This window comes from Tyto alba, unplaced genomic scaffold, assembly GCF_018691265.1.
Source record: "Tyto alba isolate M040663 unplaced genomic scaffold, T.alba_DEE_v4.0 Super-Scaffold_7, whole genome shotgun sequence".
Classification (NCBI taxonomy): Eukaryota; Metazoa; Chordata; class Aves; order Strigiformes; family Tytonidae; genus Tyto; species Tyto alba.
The window spans coordinates 26,184,223-26,209,093 of NW_024881328.1; the positions used below are offsets into that span (position 1 = coordinate 26,184,223).

The 24,871-nt window shown below is 41.8% G+C and overlaps 2 protein-coding genes across 4 annotated transcripts; one reads left to right on the top strand and one right to left on the bottom strand.

The window, feature by feature from the left end:
* Positions 1 to 4,331: 4,331 nt before the first annotated feature.
* On the bottom strand, positions 4,332 to 6,083 carry LOC104355703 (cytochrome c, somatic). The gene is given in 2 exon segments (XM_009971267.3): positions 4,332 to 4,519; positions 5,915 to 6,083. Coding segments are annotated over 2 exon segments (357 nt in total).
* A 3,899-nt stretch (positions 6,084 to 9,982) lies between these two features.
* Positions 9,983 to 24,669, top strand: RBM45 (RNA binding motif protein 45). 3 transcript variants are annotated; one of them, XM_042784222.1, is made up of 10 exons: positions 9,983 to 10,784; positions 12,404 to 12,526; positions 12,656 to 12,782; positions 14,225 to 14,335; positions 14,674 to 14,853; positions 15,798 to 15,927; positions 17,224 to 17,320; positions 17,682 to 17,845; positions 19,221 to 19,417; positions 23,680 to 24,669. In XM_042784222.1, the coding sequence occupies exons 1-9, from the start codon at positions 10,407 to 10,409 to the stop codon at positions 19,411 to 19,413; spliced, it is 1,503 nt and encodes a 500-aa protein (XP_042640156.1). In that variant the 5' UTR covers positions 9,983 to 10,406; the 3' UTR covers positions 19,414 to 19,417; positions 23,680 to 24,669. The 3 variants fall into 3 exon arrangements, with proteins under 3 accessions (XP_042640156.1, XP_042640155.1, XP_042640157.1); XM_042784221.1 differs by having other exon boundaries at positions 9,989 to 10,784; positions 17,679 to 17,845; XM_042784223.1 differs by lacking the exons at positions 9,983 to 10,784; positions 12,404 to 12,526 and adding exons at positions 13,337 to 13,543; positions 13,838 to 13,989 and having other exon boundaries at positions 12,754 to 12,782; positions 17,679 to 17,845.
* Positions 24,670 to 24,871: the final 202 nt, after the last annotated feature.

Sequence of the window (24,871 nt, forward strand, 5' to 3'; positions counted from 1 at the left end):
GCGGCCCGGACAGCTCGGCGCTGCGGGGGCCCGCTCCGGCCGCACCGGCTGCCAGACGGATACTGGCCGCTTCCACCGAGGCGGACGGACCTGGGTTATTTTTATGCGCACGGGGAGCACGTTTCATTGCTAAATCGATGCCTACGCATAAGCGATTGAAAAACCGGAGTCATGGATCTTAACACGTGAAAAATCTCTTTCATGATTTTTTTTTTTTTTTGTGTCACCAAAGACTGAATGAAGGCGGCTTCCGAAATTCATGAATGGGAGTTCGGGTGTCTGGGAAAACACACGGGCAAATCTTCAACCAAACGGGATTCCGGCCTGCCGGGGACCCGGTCCCTGCAGCAGCCCCTCCCGGCGCGGGGGTCCGGGCAGTGCCGCCTGCAAAGGGAGGCAGCGATTTTGGGGACCACGTGTCGGTAGTGCAGGCGGGTGTCAGCCGTGGAGGGGAGGGCTACGCGTGTGTGCTCGAAGGGCTGCCGCGTCTCCCGCGGCAGCCGGGGGTGACGAGGGGCTCCGTGCGGGTGCTGTGGCCCCCGCAGCCCGGAGATGGCTCGGGAAGCGGCAGACAAAGGATTTCGCCTCCCGGTGTCGGTGTCCGCGCTGCGCCGTTGCCGCCGGGGCGGCAGAGCTCGCTGCCCGCCCCCCGCCGGGGTTTCATTCTGCTTTCCCGGCTCTCCCCGCCGCTCCCGGAGGCTACCGCAGGAAAATGGCTCTTCATTGAGAACCGCCGGCACCCCCCGCCAAACGGGGCGGGCCGAGGGGGGCGGGGGGAGTCGCCCCGGCCAGCAGCCCCCGCCGCCCGTGGGGCGGAGCGGGGAGCCGGCCCCGGGCTGCCGCGGCCGGGCGCGGGCGGCGGGGAAGGGGCCGCTCCCGGCAGCCGCACCGTGCCGCTGCCGCCGCTGACTTGCCGGGGGCGCCCGGCTGCAGCACCCACCCGCGGCGAGCGGGCTGCGGGGAAGCGGCGTGTCGGGCGAGGAGGTGGAAAGTGGGGACGTTGGAGGACACGCTGGGGGGGGGGGGGGGTGTCCCCGAGCCCGCACCTCTGGAGAAGCTGAGCTCTTTCCGCACGGGTGGCTTGGACATGAAAATGCGGGCGTGTCTCGGTAAGGGCGAAGGCGACCGAAATACGAAGCTTTTGAGCGTTTCTCTCGGCACGCTGCTGACACGCTGTGAAGTGACGGGATTTCACGCGCGGCAGCAGGCACAGCCCCTCAGCCTACGCCAGCCACTGTCACACCATCGGTGGAGGCCCCGCTGCGGGGGGGACACAGCCGAGGTGCCACCCTCGCTCCCCACGGCACCCACGCTGTCACCTGCCCGGCGCTGCCACGGAGCTGTGCTGGGCCTCAGGCCCTCGCCCGCGCTCGCCTCGCCATCACCCTCAAAGGCACCTAGAAGGGCGCCTGCTTGCCCGAAGCTGCTAATTGCTGCTTGGCCTTTCCAGTGGCATTTGTGTTTTTTGCAACACGGGCCCAAACACGCCACTGAGAAAAAGAAACCCCACGAGCTGCTGAAGGCCTGGCAGGCACGTACCCTGAGGTCCCCAGCAAGGGCCTTGGACATCTGCATGCAAGTGAAATAAGTGCACGTAAATAATTTTTGCCACCTCACTATAGTAAGCTTTGGTCTGAGCACTCACACCAGTATTTACTACAAAATGGTTACTTTGTAGCAGTTTTGTATGTAAACGTTTAAAGCAATTTAGTGTTTCCATAAGCCTGGGTATAAACAAGGTCTTCCCTTGGCATTTCTTCAAACGGTCTTGTGGCATCTTTAGTTTATTTGCTGGGATTTTATGCATGGGCTTTGGTTACAGCAAAAGTCTGCATGTTAACAGTCTCTCAAATGGGAGAGTCAAGACTGAAGGAAGCAAAAAACGCAGTTGTCTCCACTGCATAAATGCGGAGCCGCGGAGGAACGACACGCCGAGATGGACTCAATGTGGGTGATAGAGCATCATATATCGTATCCCTTTATTGGTCCAGGGTACATATATTTATACAGACAATGATAATTATTATGCCTACCAGTCACTAGCTGATTGGCTTAAGCCCTAAAGGTCGTATTCACATGGTCCACCTACTTGCAGTTAGCTAACAGCACAAGCTTCTCATAACACTAAGTTTCTCATGCCACTATTTCTAATTCCTCTTAACTTGTTTTCGATACACCACAGTACCATAACACTAAGTTTCTCAGGCCACTATTTCTAATTCCTCTTAACCTGTTTTCGATACACCACGGTACACAAGGCCGAAGCGTCCTCGACATTCTTCATGTATCAGCAGCTGCGAGCAGCTGCAGGCAAACCCTAGTGGGGCCCAGCATCAGCAAGGCAGCATCAGCCCCTAGAAGAGGCTCTGATCGTACAACTGCTTGGTGGGCTCATGGCCCTTGTCTCCGAGCCATTCTCCAACACATAAAATACACAGTGAACAATTTACTGTAACACCTTAATTGTAAAGGACTCTGCAGCTCCAAATCTGTGTATAAACTATAGTCCTCTCTTTTAAAGATAAAATGTGACAGAGATGATCACGGTGGTTTGTTCTGTAACTTGCACAGGCTTTCGACACGCTGTGATGGTAAAACTGCTTCAGAAGCCTGGCCTGGGGCGCACCGGTGGGTGTTAGGAGAAAGCCTGGGTCTGTCTGTGTTCTGGCACACATCAAACTGTACCTCTGTTTGCAGGGTGAGTAAAGCAAGCACACCGCATGCCGGGCTGCAGCTTCACCTGTGGGCCTGCGATAGGTTTGTCTCAGCCTGTCATGGGGAGGCCAAAAAGGCAATTGGACTTTGTTGACAGCGGGGGGTTGTGCTGCTACAAGTATGCTGCGGTGGGGTCCAGGCAGCTTGTATCTGATGCCTCTCGTGTGTGGTGCACCTTTTACCGGTGCGGATGCGCAATGCCAGCTCAGACAGCAAGGCAGGCTTTAGCCAGTCTCACCTGATCTCCTCAGGTACAGACATACAGAGATGCCCTGAAAGAATCACAAGGAGAAATGCCTGTGTGTTTCTCAGGTGGAGTGTGTTTCCTTATTCAGAAAGGCAGTAACATAGAACTCTTCAAAATGCAATTAAGAAAGGCACTCAAGAAAATTTTTGCCATTCGGGCAGATGTTTTAATTGTCTAAACAATCAACAGAACAGGTCCTGACTATTAAACTGAAAGGAAGTATCTTATAGCTACAGCACAAAAGTAAAAAAAAAGCATATATTCATCCAGTTGTGTCACAGACCATTTTACCCAACTCTCGCTTATTCCCTTACTTAAAAACAGCAGTTGAGCTCTATGGAGCACTATAAGACAATCAGTTGAAGCCCCTGGTGGGTAAGCATTGGAACAGTACCGATAGATGTACCGAATGAGTACCTGGGAATAGATGCTGTAGCAAATTAATTTCGTACTAATACTCCCTTCTGCGATGACATAAGGAAACCTTGCTTCGGTGAAGTATGTTTTAATCTATTACATTTGTGTAATTAAATTGTAAATCACAATTCAAGTGGTAGAGATTCATGAGGAGGTTTTAGGAGGACTTTAATCACCTTTATCAGTCCTCTACTGTTGGTGAAAATATCTTCTACTATCATTTGCTTGAGCTAGTTAGCCCTCATTCATTCTACATGTGAGAGGATAAGGATACCTTAATATATTAGCCTCAAATGGAGAAAAAAATCCACAACTCTGAAAAATGACTGGTAGTTGATTATGTTTTTTTTAATACACAAAGGAACACTAACAATACAATGAGTGGGTTTATATTTTTAAACTTTTTAAAAGGTCATGGGTATTCAGGTATCTTCTCAAGATTCTTTTAGGTCAACATCAGTACTGAAAGGTTACTTGTCCCCTGAAAATATCTGATGTTCTTGATATTCTGCTTCCATCATCCTTATATAGTGTTCTTTTAATGTAAGGTTATGTTTTGTTACCTACTGCATATGGTACTTTCCTTCACAGATGATAATTACTAGGATTTTTTTTCCAAAAAATACCCCTTCATTTAGTTGTCATTCCTAATACTTACAGGCACTTTCTTATTTACATAGACACAACTGAATAATAGTTTCAGTGGGTGTTTCAATAACCAGCTGCAGAATAGGGCTCTCAGATATCGTTATAGAGGGGAACAGTATTACTATAGTACACTCCACAAAGGTCTATGAAATATATAACACAATATAAATAATGTTCACCTCCCAATGTTATTTATCAGGTCATAGCATCTTAAAACATATCCCTATTTGATTTTTCTAAGGTCAGTCCCTAGTGACTAATTAACGTCAAAATACTAAAAGTTGACATAGGAGCTAGTCAAAATTCAAACCATTTTTCTGACATTACAGCTGCTGCAGCAACGTTTCATGAAGTTGCTTTTTTTCAAGTATGCAATCAGATGAGCTCTTTCATTCTGCTTTTTAATTCCAGCAAAAATCATTTTTGTACCAGGAATGTATTTATTAGGGTTTTCCAAATACTTCATCAGTGTATTCTCATTCCAGACAACTCCTGACAAACAGAAAATGTAGTAAAATACAAGGGAGCCCAACATCATATATTTATGAAAATATAAAGAGTCTCAAATCAAAGGTGTGATGCTCCTGAACACAATGTGCCTAGAATCCAAGAGGAAAGTGAGCATAAATGATATACAATATAAAATGCACAGGGTATATATCATGTTTGTGTCATTTTAATGTCAGATATAAATCCTTCCTGCATCATGGAGAGTTGCAGTTCTTTGCACCATTTCACACAGAACTACTTACTACTTTTAAACTCTGTAATTATCTTTATAATTCTAGTAGATAGAAGATCCAACATTAATTTCGTAGAGTTGTTGAAAATGAGCATCTGCAGATTGACATGAAATTCATCAAGGCTATGCTTCATTGAAGGGCATGAGAAAAAGAGTTGTCAGTGGCCAGATCCTGGAATCTCTTCACAGAAGTTGAAAAAACATTAGTGTTTCCTTCCAACCCTGCTAAAATCTGTCTCTGTCAACAGAAGCCTACTGTTGTACTGAAGACTGCTGAAATACCTATAATGACATCTTCAAGTTTCTCTTCTGCCTTCCAGAGTTGACTCTTCCCGTTGTCTAAAGTGGATTTACATACCACTTTGTTGGCTTTCTTTAAAAAATTTGTACTAACATCTCTATGATTTGTTCACTAAATTTTTAATGAGAAAAAATAGTTAATACATGCTGACGATGTTTTGTATGAAGGAAGTCCCAGTAAAAACTGACTGTCACAAAAGTTTTCCTAGAAATCACAGAAAAATTTAAAAGGCAATTCTAAAGCACCTTAGTAACCAGGAAAAACAAAAAAAAAACAAAACAAAACAGGAAAGTATTTGTAATTAATAGCTTGATTCAAATAATATAATTTATATTCATATAATATAAATAAAAACTATGAAACCCACACAGAATTACTTTCCATTTTCAGATGTTCCACTGCTTTTCAAGACTGTCTCTATGAAAAACACAAGGCGAGTCACAGCTTACTAGTAGGTGATCATGTTTAGTGAAGTGTTCTGAGGAAAACAACTGCAGCACACCACGATGCCAGCAGAGGGTAGTGACCAGCAAACAAACTCTAAAAGCGCTCTCAAGAAACAGAAATTAAAATCTGCCCCTTGATACTACAAAGTTCTGGGAAAGCTATATACCTCCCGACCTGGTGTGCTGAATATCGGTAAAATTTCTTTTTACTAAAGGGACTGAGGATTTTTGTTTCTGAAACTACAGTTCCCATTCATCTGCAGTAATGAAGAGTAGACAGTTGTGAGAATAACTCCTTGTGATTGAGGCTTTCTATTGTACCTCTAAAGAAAAAGGGTTTTTTTTCATATATGTCCCCTCCAACACTGCACCTCATCTATGTCACTTGTTAGTTTTACCTTTGTTCTTGTTTGCCTATGAGTAAGAAAATCCTGCAGCTTGTCCTGTTCTGCGTCCAAATAAACCCCAAAGATTTGGTCCCGTCTTGTGCTTTCCATCTTTTTCAATTGTGTGGCACTGAGAATATTTCTGAATAAAGATCTTCCTGCCTTTTGCAACATCACCCATTTTGATCTATGTAAAAAATCTGAAAAAGGAAATTTCAGCGACATTACAGGAAAGTTCACTGTTGTTGGTCACATTTATCATCACCTACAGTTTTATAAAATATTTCTGTCTTGTATGGTAATGTATCTCAAAGTAATGAAAATTTGACCTGGACTTAATTGAAAAGGTAATTGTGGGTAAGACTCTGTTAAGCTGCACAATTTCTTAACATGATCTGGTTGCTGATGATCATGAATTAAATTTTGTTAAGTTATCCAATTTACAATTAGGAAAAAGCACCTTTTTTTTTTTTTTTTTTTTTTTGTGTTTGTTTGTTTGTTTGTTTTTTCTGCATCTTTGAGAGGTGCAGAACTACAGAATTTGTTATTCTTGGGAGGTTAAGGTAGCTTTGAGTTCCTTGATTGCTCTTCTAGAGCTACTTCGCCAGTAAGGGTAAATGTCAGCACACTTTTGTCTAGCAGGCCGACCTAAGACACGGCATCACCTCAGGATTTCCCGGTGGGTCGCAGCACTACCTAGATACCTAGAATGTCTCCAGAACTGTGGAGTTCAACCCCTCCGCCAGTGCCCCTCAGGACACGGTGCCCGTGAGGGGGATTTCCAGCGGCCGCGGCCCAGACAGGGGGCCTGAGGCGGCCCTAGGGCCCGAGTCTGCCGGGGAGCGAAGAGGAGTCGAGCACCTTCCGGCCCTCGGAGGGCACGAAAGGCGAGGCGGCCGCGGCCCTACCCGGTGACAGCCGGACACCGGCCGCCCCGCTGAGGCCCGCCGAGCCGCCCGCCGCCGCTCTGCCCGCGGCCCGCCACAGCGCCGCTGTCACCGGAACGACGCCCAATCGCGGAGGGGACAACTCAGCACGCTCCCTCCTGATTGGTGCGTCGCAGCCCCACGGGGCGGGATTAAGGGTCGCGTCCTTCTTTCTGGCGGGAGCGGGAGGCGGCGGGCGCCCCGCGCTACGGTAGCGGAGTCGCGACAGTGTCGTGACACTCCAGGCAGTGCTGCCCTCCATCCGCAGACACCTTCCCCACGCCAAAGTGCGTGCTTTTCAACCGGAGTCGCGTTGCGGCCGCCTTGGGGCTCCACTCTGCGGTGCCGGGAAAAATGGTGTCAGGAGTTGGGGAAAAACGAGTGCGGAGTTTGGTGCTGGAAGGGATGTCACCCAACACTGCTCCTGGGGTGCTGAGTCGTAACCTTGCTTTTCTCTAAAGACTTTGCCCTGGTGTGAAAAGGAAGACTTTACCGGATTTTCCAAAATATTTCTTTTACATGGAACCAAACCCAACCACTATATCCATAGTATATTACTCTAAAAATACCCATTGGCCTTCTACATTACGCTCCCAAACCAGGACACCATTTAGTCCCCACAAAAAATGCCACTTCCAAGGCCACTGCCAGGACTGCACGGTGCTCAGCCTACTGTCTCCTCCAGATCAATCTCCAGCCCTTGTCTCTACAAAACTTTGCTGATACGGACTTGACAGCTACACCTGCGTGTGTGAAAGAGAGGGGGGATCTCCACATGCTTAATTTGCTTGTGGAAAATAATAGAAAGAATGTGCACAGCCTTATCTCCTGATTTCATCCTTTAACCTCATTTTGCAGCAGGAGGTGTTGGCCCGTTACGATCCCAGTAAGAACTGCACTCAGGCTCTGTAAAGTATCATCATCTACACTGCTAACAAGAGAGAATAGCATGGATGTTCTCATATCCCTTTAGAAGGTGGGAGGCCTGGGTGCTGTATCACTGAGTGGGCCACCAGCCCACACACAGCGTGCCTGGCAAACCTCCTCCACAGCAAGGATTCTCATCTTTCAGTCTTTCAAGCTCTTACAAGTTTTTTTTTTTTTTTTTTTTTTTTTTTTTTACACGGAAACAACTCTATCATTTCTACAGTCAGAACAGAAACAATGTTTTCACGAGCCCTTCTTGCCACGCTGTTAGACAATAGTAGGGCCAGGCAGGAGGTATAATCTTCGGTACCAAGCAGCGTCTGCCCACAGGCCCCTCGGTAATGAGGAGCGGGCTGGGTTTGTCTGGCGGCTGAGGGATGCTCTCAGCACGGCAGGGCCTGCGGGCCAGGCTGCACCTGCAGTGGGGCCCAGCACAGCCCCAGTCTGTGCCCGGCCAGGGCCACCTCTCTGCTGGCCACCGGCCACCGGCCCCTCCTGTGCGGCGGGCAGGGACACTACAGCCCAAGGGCGCTGGCGGCTCCGGTGTTCTTTGGTTTTGAACCCAGCTATTAAAGATGTGACTAACTTCATAATAACGTTACATTCTTCACATTTTATTAGCTGTGTGCTTATTTTCCTACAGATAGTTATTTTTTTCCTGGATATTTTTTGTGTTTGTTTCCTATGAGATACGTCGGGTTTCCTGGGCCTCTGTATCCTGAGATCACAAGATGCACATTAAGCCCAGCCGTTGTCTTTATCAGCAAAGGCCTTGAAAATGGTTTCTTCATGGAAGAACTCTATGACACTAGTGCTGTTTCAAAGGAGGTGGGTCACCATGTAGTATAGTGAGTCTCTGGTTGAAGGAGACCCTTTAAAAATAAATAAATGATTGCAGCAGAAGTGAGTATGTTAGGGAAATATTGACACAGGGTACAAAACTGGGAGGAGTGTTCAGTATACCAGAGGGTCATGCTGCCATGGACCTGACTGGAGAATGGTCTGATAGGAGCATCAAGAAGTTCAACAAGGGGAAGTGCAGAGTCCTGCACTTGGGGAACAACCCCCCACACCAGTACATGCTGGGGAGCGACTGGCTGAAAGCATCTTTGCAGGAAAGGACCTGGCTGTCATGGTGGACACCAAGGTGAACATGAGGCAGCGGCGTGCCACTGTGGCAAATAATGCTACCGGTACTCTGGGCTGCATTAGAAGGAGTGTCACCAGCAGGACAAGGGAGATGACCTTCCCCTCTACTCAGGACTAGTGAGGCCACACGTGGAGTACCATGTCCACCCCTGGGCTCCCCAGTATGAGAAAGACATGGACTTTCTCCAGAGAGAGTCCAGTGAAGGGCCACAAAGATGACTACGGGCTGGAGCATCTCTCCTATTGTTGAAGGTTAAACTTTTAGAACAATGTAGCAATATTATGCTTGAGTCAGGAAAGATGTTCTTTGTATATACTAAAGCCAAAGGCATCCCTAGTCAGCAGAACAAGTAGATAGCCGCCTTTGAGCAAAGATATCCTGGAGCAATTAAACCTTGGAGGGTACATTGCCAACTTGGCAAGCAAACGCGATGTCCATGTGTCCTTAACTGAACTACCCTCATTATAATACAAAAAATCATGCCTAAAGGTCAAGAAGCCCCATCCCCTGGTGAAGACTCTTCCCCTGAGCATGTGTAGTAGTAGAAGTATTGTATCAGCAGTATTATAATTGTATGTAAGTTACTAACCAATCATCGTAAAGAGGATGGACTTGGAAAACTACTAATCCTGCAAGGTTTGGTGTATAAATATAGCACGGAAAGCCTCATTTGGTGTGCTTGTTTTGTGGGATACTATCATTTACCCAGGCTTGCGCAACTCTGAAATAAATTAACAATGTCTCTCCCTGAGTGTGTGACAATTGACTTATTGCACACTGAGTGACGAATTCTCTTTTGGGACAACACTATGAGGAAAGGCTGAGAGGGCTGGGGCTCTTTAGCTCAGAGAAGAGAAGGCTCAGGGGGGATCTCATCAGTGTGTATAAATAGCTGAAGGGATGGAAGGAAGAAAACTGATTCAGGCTCTTCCCAGTGGTGCCCAGTGACAGGACGAGAGGTAAGGGGCACAAACTGGAACACAGAAGGTTCCATCTGAACATCAGGAAAGACTTTTTTACAGAGAGGGTGGCTGAGCAGTGGCACAGGTTGCCCAGAGAGGCTGTGGACTCTCCCTCCCCGGACACATTGAAAAGCCGCCGGGACCCTGCCCGGGCCCTCCCTGAGCCGAGCCGGGGGTTCGCCCCGCTGAGCTCCGGAGGTTCCTCCTGTCCGGTGGCGCTGCCGGGGGCGAGCGGGGCGCCCGGGAGCGCGCCTCCTCGGCACCAACCCTCCATTCCTTCCTTCGTCCTTCCCACCCGCCCGCTGCCGCTCCCGTCTCCTGCAGGGCAGGCCCGCAGGCGCGGCAGCCGCACAGCCCCCCGCCGCGGGCAGCGGGGGCCGCCGCACAGACCGGCCCGAGGCGGCGCCGTCCCCGGCGGGCCCGCAGGCTGAAGCCCGGTGTGGGACGGCCGGGGAGCCCCGCCTGCCGCCGGCGAGGCCGCGGCCCTGACAGCGCGGAGAGGCGGGAGGGGCGCGGCCGGTGCGGCGGAGGCGGAGGACATGTTGTCTCCCCGGCGGAAAGGGCGCTGCGGTCGTTCCTCGCCGGCTCCCGAGAAAAGCCAGCGGTCGCCAGCGGCCCGGGAGCCCGGCGGTCCTGCTATGGAGGAGGGCAGCGGCTTCCGCCTCTCGGCCGAGTGCCTGGACGAGCCGCCCAACAGCCGCGTCTTCGTGGTGCTGGGCAAGGACACCGGGGAGGCGCTGATCCGGGAGCGCTTCTCCCCCTTCGGGGACATCCAGAATATCTGGCTCCTGCGGGACAAGCGCACCAACGAGTCCCGCGGCATCGCCTTCATCAAGTTCGCCCGCAGCTCGCAGGCCTGCCGGGCCATGGAGGAGATGCACGGCCGTAGCCTGGTCCCCGACACTAAGCCCATCAAGGTACCACCGCCGGGCCGCGCCGAGTCGGGGGCGGGCGAGCGGGGAGCGGCGGGGCGTTCCCCGCTCCCTTCCCGGCATGGCGGCCGCGGAGGGCGGCGGGGCTCGGCCGCCGCGCCCCGAGCTTGCCGCTTGAAGGCAGCGCTGGTCGACGCAGGGGCAGCGGGAAGTCCCTCGGCGGGGGGCGGACTGCGGGGCTGGGGGGCGGCCGGCGGCGGAGGCCCGCCTGGAGCGGCCCTGGCCAAGCCCAGCGAGGGGCCGACGAGGCCTGCTCTCCCTCCGGGCCCGCTCCGTGGGGCCTGCCTTCCCTCCGCACGCCGCCCCGGGGCCGGGGTCGGGGTCGGGGCTGGGGCCCGGGCTGGCACCCTTTATGGGCCGAGCCCGGGGCGGTTTCGGCTGCCGGGCTTGCGGGCTTGGCGGTGCTCTTCAGGAGGAGCTGCCGCTGCTCCCACCCGTGCCTGAAGTTCCCACGAGTGTCATAAGCTGCAACAGGTCTGGGGGAAATGCAGTAGCTGGGAACTAGGTTTGTTTGTTTGTTTGTTTGTTTGTTTGTTTTTTGTTATTACCTTAAGGGAGTCTGTGAAATATTCTAAAACACTGTAAGTGTTGTAAGCAAAATCGATGTGAATAAATAGAGCAGTCTTTGGGAGTATGTTTTATATTGGTTTTGTAGCTTGTGTACGTTTTGTTTTGTTTTGTTTTGTTTCAAAACAATTATGTGTTTTTATCTACGGAACTGTCTGGCAGCTTTGAGCGTCTTGGATTGTTTTCATATTCCCTGAGTACTAAGAGTCTGTGAATGACCTCGAACCGGTGAAAGAAGATTCCATGTGTTTCATTTGAAAATGCGGTTGAGTCAGTGTAATATTTTCTGAAGAACTGGCCATTAGAAGCCAAAAGATCAGAGTTGTGTTCCTTACTCCTCTGCATTACTATGAGAAAAATAATTTAAGATATCTGTGAAATCAGTTGCTGCTTTTACGTACGAGGCTTACTGTGAAGGTTGTTTATATTTTTCTTATTTAGTTGGTTTGGGGTTGTTTTTTTGTGGATCTTTTGCTTGGTTGTCTTCTGGGTTGCACTTCTGAGATTAAATTTATTTCAATAACTAAAAAGGATTTTAACAATTACAGATGTGAGAAGTTACGATCCTTCATAGAGCACTAGACCTGCAGACTTCGACCCAACTGAACAGTGAACTGCAGTAGTGAGGTTTTAATAAGATGCTAGGCTTTTTTGTTTGCTTGCTTATCTTTTGTCACTATACTAGGCCTGTTGCAGTAATGTGTTTTTTGCTACCTCACATGCCCCCCTGTGACATTGTCAGTGCTGCTGAATCAGGCTTTGATACTCCTGACCATTCTTCATTATCCCCAGTGAGAACTTCTGCTGGCCTCTGTCCTGTTTGGAGAAACCATTTGGGTTATATTGTTGTATTATGTTTGTAGATCTTGTCACAGATGCATCTATGATCAGAGATGTTCTTTTTTCCGTGTTAGGAAAGCTACCTTATGTGAGAGATAAATACAAACACTTGTTAAAAAAACGTATTTTTATTTCTTGTTGATATGTGGTTAAGACCCTTTCTCTAGTAATTAATGTCTACGTAATTATTTCATCAGGTATTTATTGCACAGTCAAGAGCTTCTGGAAGCCACCGAGATGTTGAAGACGAGGAGCTTACACGAATCTTTGTTATGATACCAAAATCCTATACAGAGGAAGATCTGCGAGAGAAGTTTAAGGTACTGATTCACTATTTGTTAATTGTTATTTTAAATTGCCTTTGTCTTAATTTCTTAGACAGGCTTAACACATGGAAATCTAATGCATTTGCAAATATTGTAAATTAATATGCTTTTTAATTGTTCTAGATGTATGGAGACATTGAATATTGCAGCATTATTAAAAACAAGACTACTGGAGAAAGTAAAGGTTTGGGCTATGTGAGGTATTTAAAACCATCTCAAGCTGCCCGAGCAATTGAAGAATGTGATCGAAGTAAGAATCTGACTGCATTCTTTCAAGTTTTTCACAATAAGTGTGTCTCATCATTAATCTACCTTTATTTTTTAATTTTTGTTTGCAAGTAAATTACTTATGATGTAAACACATCTTGAGACAAAATTCTATTACAAATAAAAAAGTAGTACTACTAACATTCGTTGAGGACAGTCACCTGATTACATTCTTGCAGGACCAAACTGCAAGTAAGATCAGTGAAAAGAGTTTGGAAATGGATACAGAGTTTTCATTCATGCATATTTATTGGCCTGTAATGTAGGCTTCATACACAAGAAAACCTCATTTTGATATATCCCTGGGAATATGCATTTTTAATCAATGTGTTTACTGTAAAATGAATTTATATCTAACAATACATTTGATAGTCTGTAGGGCTTCTCTTGTGATTACATTTATTTAAGAACAAATTCATCCTAATTGAAGTTCAAGGGTTTTTTTTGTTTGTTTTCATTTAATGTCATGATTAATTTGTTACAGAATGAAAAGACTTTGTATGCTTTATGACCAATCATTTGTCATTTATACTTTAGTACCAAAAAGTTGTTAATGAATTTCAGTGAGTCTGGTGGAAGGTCACCAAGGTTGTCAGGGGCTGAAGCACATGACTTACGAGGAGTAACGGAGGGAACTGGGCTTGCTCAAGGAGGAGAAGAAAAGCCTTTGGGAAAACCTAGCAGCAGCCTTCCAGTCCAACCTCCTGTTCAGTGTTTGCTTAATCACAAATATGAAACAACTTGGTGTGTGGGTGTGGTTGGTTTTTTTGTGTGTTTTTTGTTGTTGTTGTGGTGGGGTTTTTTTGTTTGTTTTGTTTTTTTTTTTTTTTTCCTGTCATAAATGGCTCTACAAAAATTGTATTTGTGACAATTCTTGCAAAGGAATATGAGTCTGAGATTACTTAGCAGTTACATTTTATTTCCTTTTTTGTTGTGAGGTTAAAACGGAATTAGTTGAATAGCCTGAGAGTAATACCTATTTATTTCATAAAAGCAAAACCTAGATCAGTGCAAAACATACGTGAACCGCTGTTATAGTATGGAAGTTCAGGCGATGGCCCCTGGAGTGTTGCTGAATCCTGCCAAGTGTCACAGGATGGTTGAAGTTGAAAGGGACCTCTGGAGGTCATCTTGCCCAACCCCTCTGCTCAGGCACCACCTGTGCTGGTGCTCGGTCACTCTCACATCAGGTGGGCTCTGTTGTGCTTAACTTGTGACTAGGAGTAGTTCTCTGTGAAATTTGTTAACTTTCACACAATTATTATGGCAGACTTAAAGAGTCATAGATTAGTCATTTTCTAAAAGCCAACCCTCATTGGGTTTCCTGAATAATATGTTTCTAAATATGGTACTTGGAGAATGTGGATCTGGTCAGATAATTCAGGTGTGTTGAGGTGTTGCCATATATGTGATTGTTTCTTTCAGGCTACAGGGCCATTTTGGCTGAACCTAAAAATAAGTCATCTGAGTCTTTTGAACATGATTTTTATAGTAGCAACATGAGGCAAGAACCAAGAGGAAATACACTTCCATTTTGTAAGTCTCATAATTTTATACTAAAAACGGTTCGTAGTCTTGAGTATGGTCACAAAATAAGGATGCAGTTTGGAAGAAAGGAAGCTAACAGAGGCTTAGGTCAGCACTTAAATAGTAGATCGGATACTGGAGTTAGAAATGAGCTAGATATTTAGTTTCTTTATTGTTATGGCTTGCTTTGCTCTGCTTGGCCGATTATTTTATGACCTGTATAAACACATTACCATTAGTATATAATTGACTTAGATTACTTTTTAAAGTTGAATGAAAAATATGTATGAAATGAAGTCATGCTATTGTGATGGCTGAAATGAATTATTTTTATGTGGATTTCTGAGGTGGGCAGCCAGAGTTTTGTAGTTTTGAAAAAAATGAGAGCAGAATTCAAGAGTCAATCTCCAAACGTCTCTCAGTGGTATCACGGCTTCCCTTTGTCCAAGAGCAGCTGTTTGCCCTCTTTGATCTAGTTCCAGGACTGGAATATTGTGATGTTCAGCGAGATCCTCATACCAATAGTGGTAAGTAAAAGTGCAAAACTTTTTTTTTTTTTTTTTTTTTCCCCTCCCTTTCTCTGAGGGGAATGCTTTTTAATTGTACTTCAATTAATTTGTATTGCAAAATACAGTATGCTTCTTGGAAAGAATTAATGTTTTATGTATCAATGGTTGCTGCTATCGCTGATGCATAAACCTCAAAATTCAGTTTTGTTTGAACTCCTTTTTACAGATAGCCTTAAAAACCTTTCTTTTCAGATAATAGAATCTTAAGAAGGACAGAGTCAAAACCATGAGAAGAGGTTTTTGGTCAAATTAAGTTCATAATTTTGGGCAGAATAAATGGAGAAAAACTTTAAAAATTATTATATATCTAGGTTAAATGATGTCTAAACAGATCTTTTGAGTCTTCATCTTGAAACGGGTGTGTGTCTGTGGGTAGAAGCTGACATGAGTAAACTGAATTAAGTCATCCCATTACAAATCATGTTTTGTGTTGGAAGGATTGTTTTGATTTCAGTCTTGTTGTTTAGCTGTTGCTGAGTAAAATGTGAAAGAGGTCTCTTCTCCGAGAAGGTGGAAATGGAAATGATTCATAGGTAAAATGTAGCTGTACAGTACTTGAGATTCAGGGTTGATGGGGTAATTGCATTTTGAAATGAAACAGTGTATGTTTTTTGTTTCTAATTCAGGGTTGGGGAAGAATACATGTTTTCACTTCTGTTGCTTTATTACCAGCTTTTCAAGTTAGCACAAATACAGTTTATCTGTCACTAGTTAATTCCACTGAAGTTTTCTTCATTGCTACTACTGATGTTGTTATTATGTTATGTAATGCATGGTAAGAAGATTTAAGAATTTTGTATCGTCCATGACTAATGTGCAGTTTAATCATATTGCTTTATATGAGTGTAGTTTGTTCTTAGTTTGAGTATGATAAGGGTAAATCTTGTGCACTGTATTTGTAGGGTACGCTGTGATTCAGTACAGCACTGCTGCATCAGCGATATATGCCAAGTATAAATTACACGGTTTTGAGTATCCTCCTGGAAATCGATTAACTGTCATTTTCCTAGAAGATGGGAGTGATAGCTCAGAGTAAGTACCTATATATAGGGACAGAAAGTTGTAACTTGTGTTCTGGAGAGCATAATTTAAAAAGAAAAAAATATTTTTCTTAACATAAGTAACAGCAATGTCACTGATCTTGTTTCATACCTGTAGATAGTATTTTCTGAAATGTAGGTGGTTTTGTTTGTTTTTCTTTCTTTTTTTTTTTTTTTTTTTTTAAAAAAAAGTCTAGGATAAGCATTTTGAAACTTACTAGTCTTTGTTAAAGAAAAGATTAAAATACATATTCTTAAGATACATTGGAAAATCTTGGATTTGGCAAGAATCTTTGTAAATGTCTATGTAATGTGTAGCGAGGCTGGAATGTGTTTTTGATGAGGTTTTTGTGTTAAAACCAGATTTATCTGCTTTGATCTTTTGGTTGTGTCTGCAGTATTGCAAATAGTAGCCTTGTGAAGCACACAGGTAGAGTAAAACTGTTGGATGCTGAGGATCTGATATTCCCACTGTATGGGGATCCTCAGGTTTTACTTTGACCATCTCTAATTTGTTCTGTGATTCAAACATCCATCGCAAGTTGTAGCGGCTTAGGTGTGCTCCTGCATTGATTATTTTGGCTTATTATCATAAAGGAATCTAGTTCATGTCAAACCTATTCTGGGATATGAATGAGGACAATAAGGAGGGATAATGGGGAGATTCACTTCAGAAGTACATGCCTGATCTAAACTAAAAAAAATATATTCATTGCAACCATCCTTCTTGCAAACAATTTCCTTCATTCTTCAATAATTCATACTATTTCATGGCCCTACAACACGGGCTATGAATCTATGCAAAAAGTACAATTGCTTTTTCTTATTCTGCAACAGAACAAATCAAAATTACTGGTAGATGAGAGCTGGAAGTAAACTTTCTGTGATAATATTTTGACTTCTGAATTGAACCTCTGTGCTCTTTATTGAAAACAGGTGACATTTTTTCCATCCCTTCTGCCTTTTAGGCACTTTTCACAAAATGTAGTGGACTCTGTAAAGTTATTTTTTATTTTTTTTCTCCTAGAGTATTAAAAAATCAGAGTGTTTAATATCTAAATGTAGAAATGTATGAGTGTTTTCAATGATTTGCAGCTAGCATGCATACTTTGAGATCATATCTAGCATGTCATGAAAGCCTGACTTGATTTTTTGTTATCTACATGAGTTGACAGATTTCAAAAGTTACTTATAGATGTGCATTAAAACTGATTTTCTTTTGCTGAATTTAAGAATACCATAACTTAGCTCTTTCTTTAAAGTAGTTTATTATAATTTCTGCTTGCAGCCTCATCAGAAAAATGGCAACACAGCTGGTAACAGCACAAGTGTCATCAGTGTTGCGGAGTAACAATACAATTGTTCAGCAGTATAGGACCCCTCCTGTAAGTTAATATAATGATATTGCTAATATTCTTCTGAATTGTTGTAAGAGACTTTAGGCATGTCAATAAAGAACACTTTCATCTGTAACTGTTTTAAATACTACATTTTTAAGATGTACCTCTGGTTGGTTTGAACTTTTTTTTTATTCCCTGTAAAGGAACCTTATTTGGATTTATTGTCCAACGTAATGAAATAACCAAAGTAAACAAATTAAGATGAGAACTGGTAGATCCTCTTTATGTCCTTTGGTGGGAATAAAAATTGTATAAAAGGTAAAATGACTACCCTTTCCGACCCCTCCATCTGTTAGTTTACACTTGCTTTTTTTTTTTTTTTTTTTTCTTCCCCGTATTTCAGCAGGCATTTGGAGGAACTTCTGGCTCCCAATTACTTCAGCCCCAAACAGATGCCATACTTCCACCACACAAAAAAAAGGTTCCACCTGACACTTTGGTGAAGGAAAGGCTTTTCATACTTTTTCATCCCCATCCTTTACCTGTAAATGTATTGGAGGATGTGTTCTGGTAAGACTCCATTTACAAATAAGTGTTCTCTAACCAAAAAAATAACCACGAAATATTTAAAATAAATGTTGAAAATAAAGATTGTCATCATGAAAACTCTTTCTAGAAAAGACAGTGCACAGTAATCAATAGGTAACAGTTGCTTTTTGAAACTACTGTGTAATGGAATCCACCTTGAAGCATAGGTGCAATGTCGTCAGTACAGCAGCTTGATTATTGATTAACGTAGTCTGAAGTAAAATGTATAGTCTCTTAACATTTTTTTAACCAAAAAATGTAGTACTTCTGGTTCTTATAGACTAATTTATTTGCCATTTTCTCATACATATTTCTGTAAGGAACGTTAAGTATTTTGATAAATTTCCACAGTAACTTAGGGGAGTAAGTATAGGGAGGTTTTTTTCTTATTTTTATGGTTAGCATCTTACTGACACTATTTTAACCATCCTTTCACACTACCTCCCTATGAGGAGCAAAGTCTTAAGGAACATTTTTTGTCATTTTTAAAACAAATCTCTAGTTCAGCTGTTCTTCAGTATTTTATATTGTTTATTTTTAGTATGCTCTTGAAGAAAAAGACATTTCCCTTTTCTAATACCTGGCATTTACAATACATCTTTGGAAAGCCAAAACATTTTCAAAGCACCAGGAGAGAAAAAGAAACAATATGCATTTATGTGGAATTGGAAACTACCTATTTGATATACTGGATTTTCTTAATCAGATGCTGGGGAAGAAAAAGGGTACGCACCCTACTCTTGGCACAGTGTGAAGCAAGAAGACTTTATTTTTTTAAAAATGTTTTTTAAACAACTGTCTAGGAATCTCCTGAGGACTTGTAAAGCTGGGTCTTTCTGTAAAGCTTTAGCACTTGCTTTCTAAGTCATTTCAGTGAGACCTTTTCAAAGATGAATCACAGCTGAGCAAGTACATTTAAGTGAGATGCAAGTTTAGCCTCTAAATTATCTGCTGGTCTGTTTGTATGTTCCTTTTGGTTTGTCTGGGGTTCTTTTGGTTTTGTTGGGGTTTTTCTGAGTGCCATTTAGTGTTTGGGGACTATGGTATTGATTAGCTTTACATACTCCTTTAAATAAGAGATAAATCACTGATGCTTGTAGTTCTTCTGTAATATTCTGTAGAAAATATAAACGCAAAAGTTTGTAGGCAATTTCTGGAATTTCCTGGAATTTTAGAGAAAGGAATATGAAAACTGGGATTTACGGAAGAGGGCAGCACAGGAAAGTATGAGTATGTCATTTTTGCCACTACCAAATCATATATACTTCAGATTGGATAATAGGCATCTATGCTGCAGCAAAACTTGTAAATGATCTTTTTTTCTTTTTCTTCCCCTTCCCCCCGCTGCTGCCCCCAGTCGTTTTGGACACTTGATAAAAGTTTACCTTGTGGCTGGAAAAAATGTGGGCTATGCAAAATTTGCAGACAGAGCAAGTGCTAGTGATGCCATAACTGCGTTACATGGCAAGATTGTGAATGGTGTCAGGCTTAAAGTAAGGTTGGCAGATTCGCCTACAGAAGAGTCTAACAAACGTCAGAGAACTTACTGAGCAGGTGAGTACCCAGTCTGAGCTGTTACTTAAACTGAAGTTCAACTACTTGGAATAGTGATAAGCAAAATATTTTGAAGCTAGATATGAACATGTAAGGATAAACTTTAAAGCTATTTTTTGGTAACAACTTGAAATTTAATTTGAAATTTAATTTGTAGTATATATGTATATATGGGTGTGTGTATGCTTATATATGCACACGTACACTATAGTAAAAATCTATTTTTATAATTTTTGAACAAATATGAACCAGTTGATTAACATCAGTCTGGATGTTCATAATCACTTTATGTACATAGGAGCATCAGTTAACATTGAAAGAGTATGCAAAAATAAACAATGGAACTGAGATCAGCTTGTGTGTGTCTTTCTTTCATTAAAAACACATGCCCTCACAATGGTGTTGGATAAAGATACAGAGTTCAGCCCTTGAAGGGCAAAGGAGGGAAGGGGTAAATAAAAAAAGGACATGGGAAGGACAGGGAAGGTTGCCAGGTAAACCAGATGTTCGTGATATTTGGGTCATCTGGATTCTCAGAAATCAGGTGTAGCTGGCATGTGTGATGGTGAAGAAAATACTGCAGTGCCTGTTGTGAAAGGGTTGAGGTGTATGTTTAAGGTAATAAGTTTGAGAATTTATTAGTTGATGCTTATGGCCTATGCAAGCTGGCTGAGCTCCTAAAGAGGTTTTATAAACTATAGGGACCAAAATTCACTACTTCTTTTAAAACATTGGTTTGATTCAAATTATATAACTTTTTTTTTAAGTTTATTTTTATTTTTCTAATATTAGAACTATTACCAAAAAGAGAATTATAGTTGGGGGAGGAAAGGCTAAGTCCTGTTCCCTACAAGATATCTGCCAAATGTTGTTGTAGCTTCCAAATAATTTCAGTAGCCATATTATCTTTATAAGGGTCATGCAGTTTTGCTTTAACTCATTCAGAAAACCACACATGAAATCCTGCCTCTCTTCACATCAATATTTTACTTCTAAACTTCACTCCTTGTACCTTTCCTTGTGTAGGCACTCTTTGTGAGCCAGGAGTTGCAAAGACCAAAAAAGATTTTGCCCACAATGTTCTTTTCCTCCCTTTTTCCTAAGGACTTTCATGTTGTTCTTTTGATAAGGAGCAGTTACTAAATGTGGCCTTAGTCTTTATACACAATTTGCTTTTTAAAAAAATGGATTTATAGCATTCTTTTTCTGCACTGAATTGTAGCTAAAGCCATGTGAAAGGTTTGTTTTTTTTTTTGTTTTTTTTTTTTTTTTTTTAACCAGCAGCTGTGGTGAATGCAATTTTAAGCAACTTGTACTCATGCTTTTATCTTTGTACAAAGGTTTTGTTTGTTTTTAATGTGACCTCCAATAATAAAAGGCCAGCCTCTTGGTCACTAAAGGAAAAATTATGAGGTAAAGTGTAATGTAATACTAGGTCTGCCTTGACTACTTTTTATTGGAAAAAGTATAGATACAGTATGCATCCAAAATTAGTAAGATGATTTATCCTTACTTTTTCTTCCTTTGTTTTTAAGAAAGGTAAGAGTGAGAAGACTGGGAGGTTCTCTTCTGATTGTCAATCTAAAACTGTTTTTCTTTTTACTCATGCGCACACACGAACACATCTTTCCATTGTGATTTTTGAGAAGATTCTTTAAGATCTCCAGCTGACAAAAGGTGCAGTTAGTCACCAAATTGTGTTTTTCTAAAGGCTAAAACTTATTTTATATTTCAAATTATGTTTGAAAATTCTAAATAGTCAATAATAGGTATACATTAGAAACTTGAACTCCCTTATAAGGTGAGGGTAAGACATACACATTTGCTATTGTGTCATTTTACCTAAGAAGACAACTGGAGAAATAAGGTCATATCTGAAGAAACCGCTTTTACACATGCAAAATTACAGCAGAGCTCTTTGTCCTTTCCTAGGTTTTTGCATTTCTGTAAATTTTCAAATAATAAAGAATACTAGTTTTAGTTTATTCAAAGATGGACATCTAAATCTGTCTTGGACAGATTACTTCTAGTTCTGGTGCAAATGACTGCTGAATATTTCCCCTCTGGTTAGCTTTTCATCTGCTGTGTCTGCAATAACACAGGTAGAAGAGCTTTCTAAATTTATTATGTTACATCTTGTTGCATCTGGTTCCTGAATCTGAGTCTCTTAGCAGGTTGTCTAATCATCTATCTCTTCTTAGGATAGTCAGGAAAAATTACTTGTTCTCTTTTTGTCCTTTAGCCAGTTTCTCAAATTCAAACGAAATGGTACATGAAAAGAAAAGATTCCACCTGTGCTACTTTTAAAAAACAGCCATTTAAATCAGGCTTACCACTGTGTGACTCTGCATTGGACTGACTGACAAACAAGTTTTACAGTAGTTTAGAGGCTTATATTCTGCTTTCAATTAAAGCTTTAAGTTGTGCATGTGAAAGGGGATGGAATTCTCTCTGCCTCTGACATACTACTTTTTTTTTTTTTTTAAGATGTGAGAATATTGACTTTTGTTCTTTTTGAATTTTAGCTGGAGGAAGTAATCTTAGCTAAAACTTCCATGAGTTTTCGCTTGAGGAAGTCATTGCCTCTTGAAATGAAATCCTTTCTAAAGTTCTGTTGTATTGCTTGCCTTTTATCTCTAACAAGGAGACTGGATTTCTGCAATAGTGCTTTCTATGCAAGGTTCTCTGATTAATATCTGTGGTAAGATCTGTGAATTCAATAGAATCTATATGAAAATAAATTTAATTCCATTGACTAATTCAATTTAAATACAATATTTATTATTTCAACACAGTTTTTGTCTGACTTTTGGAAGTTTTCCCCAATAATATTTTTCTTATGTAAATATTTTTTAAAAAATAATTTACAAGATTGTTTCTTAAAAAAATGTTTTATTGTAATGGTATGCTACTGATACTGCTCTTGCAATGTAAACTTCTGATCATAAGAACAATCTATGATCTTACAACAACCTTTCCTTATCAGAATAATTTGAATACATGTGTATTAATATTCTGAACTAATCCATCTAACGAATTTTGCAGGCTCTGGCTCTCCTACAAGTCAATGAAAATTCAATTTTTTATATGAGTAGTTAAAAGTAGCAGAGAAATTATGGAAGTGCAGACCAATAAAGTTCTCTTAACTACTTTAAGTTCTAATGTAAGTTTTGGGGGGGGCAAGGTTTTTCCTTTTATGCCAAGTAAGTATTAATGATTGAAATAACCAAACTATCTTGCTTTGAGTCAGTGTAGGTTTGAGAATACAACTACAGTGTCTGCTTCCTGGCAGTAGCTAAAACCAGAAGCTATCTTAATGTTCTTGATGTTGACCAGCTTGTGCTTTCTACTCAGATTTTTGCATTGCTTTGAGTATTTCACGAGAACCTCACTGCAATTGTCTGATGCCTGTTGTGTAAATTGTATCACTCACAAATAGAAGAAGGGAGGAATTTGGTGTATTTCAGAAGACTGTATTGTGGAATTCCGATTAATCTCTTCATTGCAGTGCAGTAGTTCTATTTAAATACCATCACACCCCACAAACAACAACAACAAAAACCAAAACCAAAAACCACCTCAAATATTTTTCGTGAAGCTTTCAAGTAGTTGTTAGAAATCAGAGCTTCTAACTAGCACTCTATTAGAAATGCAAAACATGGATATCTAAGGCTGGATTCTGTGGCTCTTAATGATCGTGGCTGATCAGCTTTAACCCACAGTAAATGGATTCCTTGCATTTTTCCTCTTCTGAAAATGAGGCTGTTTTTAAGTAATTAGTTACTAAGTTGAATAAGATGGTTTTTTTCTGTCATTAAATACTTGGTTATTTCTGTCTTTTACTGTCCTTGTCCTGAAAAAGTCCTGCATCACTAATTTGATTTGCTTTCATTTTTCTAGTTAAACCTTTGTTAAAATCATGAAATTCAACATGTATATTTAGAATGATTTATTTGTGTGCAAAAATGTTTTTAAAAAAGTTATTGTATCATAGTTGAAATATACTCCAGAATAAAAAAGTTAACTATATTTTGTATCAACAGTATATTGCAGAAAAAATTTGAGCAGTGTGTGAAAGCCAGCAAAAATAGGTACTTTAAAAACAAGAGAAATATATATAAAATTTTAGTATTATTCTTCTAAATATATTAAAGCCTTATTTATATGCTGTTGTAAATATTGTTTTCTAATACACATTTTTAAAAATAAAAATAGGTATGTTGCTTTTTGATACTATTTTTGTACTTGTGTTTTTCCTACAGAAACTAAATAATGACATGACCCTCAGCTAACTGACTGACTGACTGAAAACGTGACTAGACATGGTTACATGGTTCCTGTGGACAGTGACAGCTTTTTTTTTTTTTTTTTTTATTGTTACTTAGTTAGTCTTCTCTCTATATATGGTACTTTCTGGTTTTGAAAATGCAGACATGCAGTTTTGAAAAGTATCTAGGCATTAAAAGTTGTAAACTGGTGGTTGTTCTTGTAGTAGTCTCTACTCTTGTATTACAGAAGTCTCTCGTGCTTAATTGAATTCCTCCTCTAAGATGGAAACTACAACGATGGGGGAAATGAAGGAGTCAGTATTTTGTGGCTTGACTGGTTAATTGATAATGGTTCAGATTATAACTGTTAAAATAGAAGACATTTCTCATGATCCAAATTGCATTGAAAACTGAAGTACAGCAGTAAATTCGAAGAAAATTAAATAACTGTTTCAAAAACTGCTAGTAAACCTGACAGTATTAAGCTAGGTTTAAGAGAATAGCTGTAATCAAGAAAATGATTCCAGTACATGCTTAAATATTTTGTTGATTTGGACCAAGAGTATTCGTTATGCTTTATGTGCTGCTTCGTGAAAAGGACATTTGACTGTGGGTCAGACTACCAGAGCTGCTTACATTTATCCTTTTGTATCCTAAGGTTTTTGGTTATAACTGTGGGGAAAGTATGGAGTCTAGGGTGTGTTTTTGTTTTGAGGGATTGGTGGGGATTTTTTTGTTGTTCTTCTGTTTTTTGAGTGTTTTTAAGGAGCTTTCAATGCATATGTTGTTTAAGTAAGATTTGGACAATTCATCATTTCAGCAGGATGAAGAGGATTTTAGCATTGATGAAGAGTAAATGAAGATTGTTCAAATAAGTATTTGCACGGATGACTTTCAAATGCCAAACACTCTCCTGTGTATTCCTGAATACTACTTGTTGAATTGAAAATATTCTGGTTATTAAAATAATTTATTCAGATAAAATTGATAAATTCTAGTTGTATGCACACTAGAGGACAAGCCTGTTCTCGGATGCATCCTGCTTCCCAGTGTCTCGTGTCCTGGTCCCTTGGTCATTGGCACAGGGAGAAACGGTGGAGCATCCTGTAGCTTCCTCTAGCTCTGAGCACCTTCAGAAAGAGTTTCTTCCAGGAAATCCCTAGCTCACAGGAGGATAGGGGTGAGA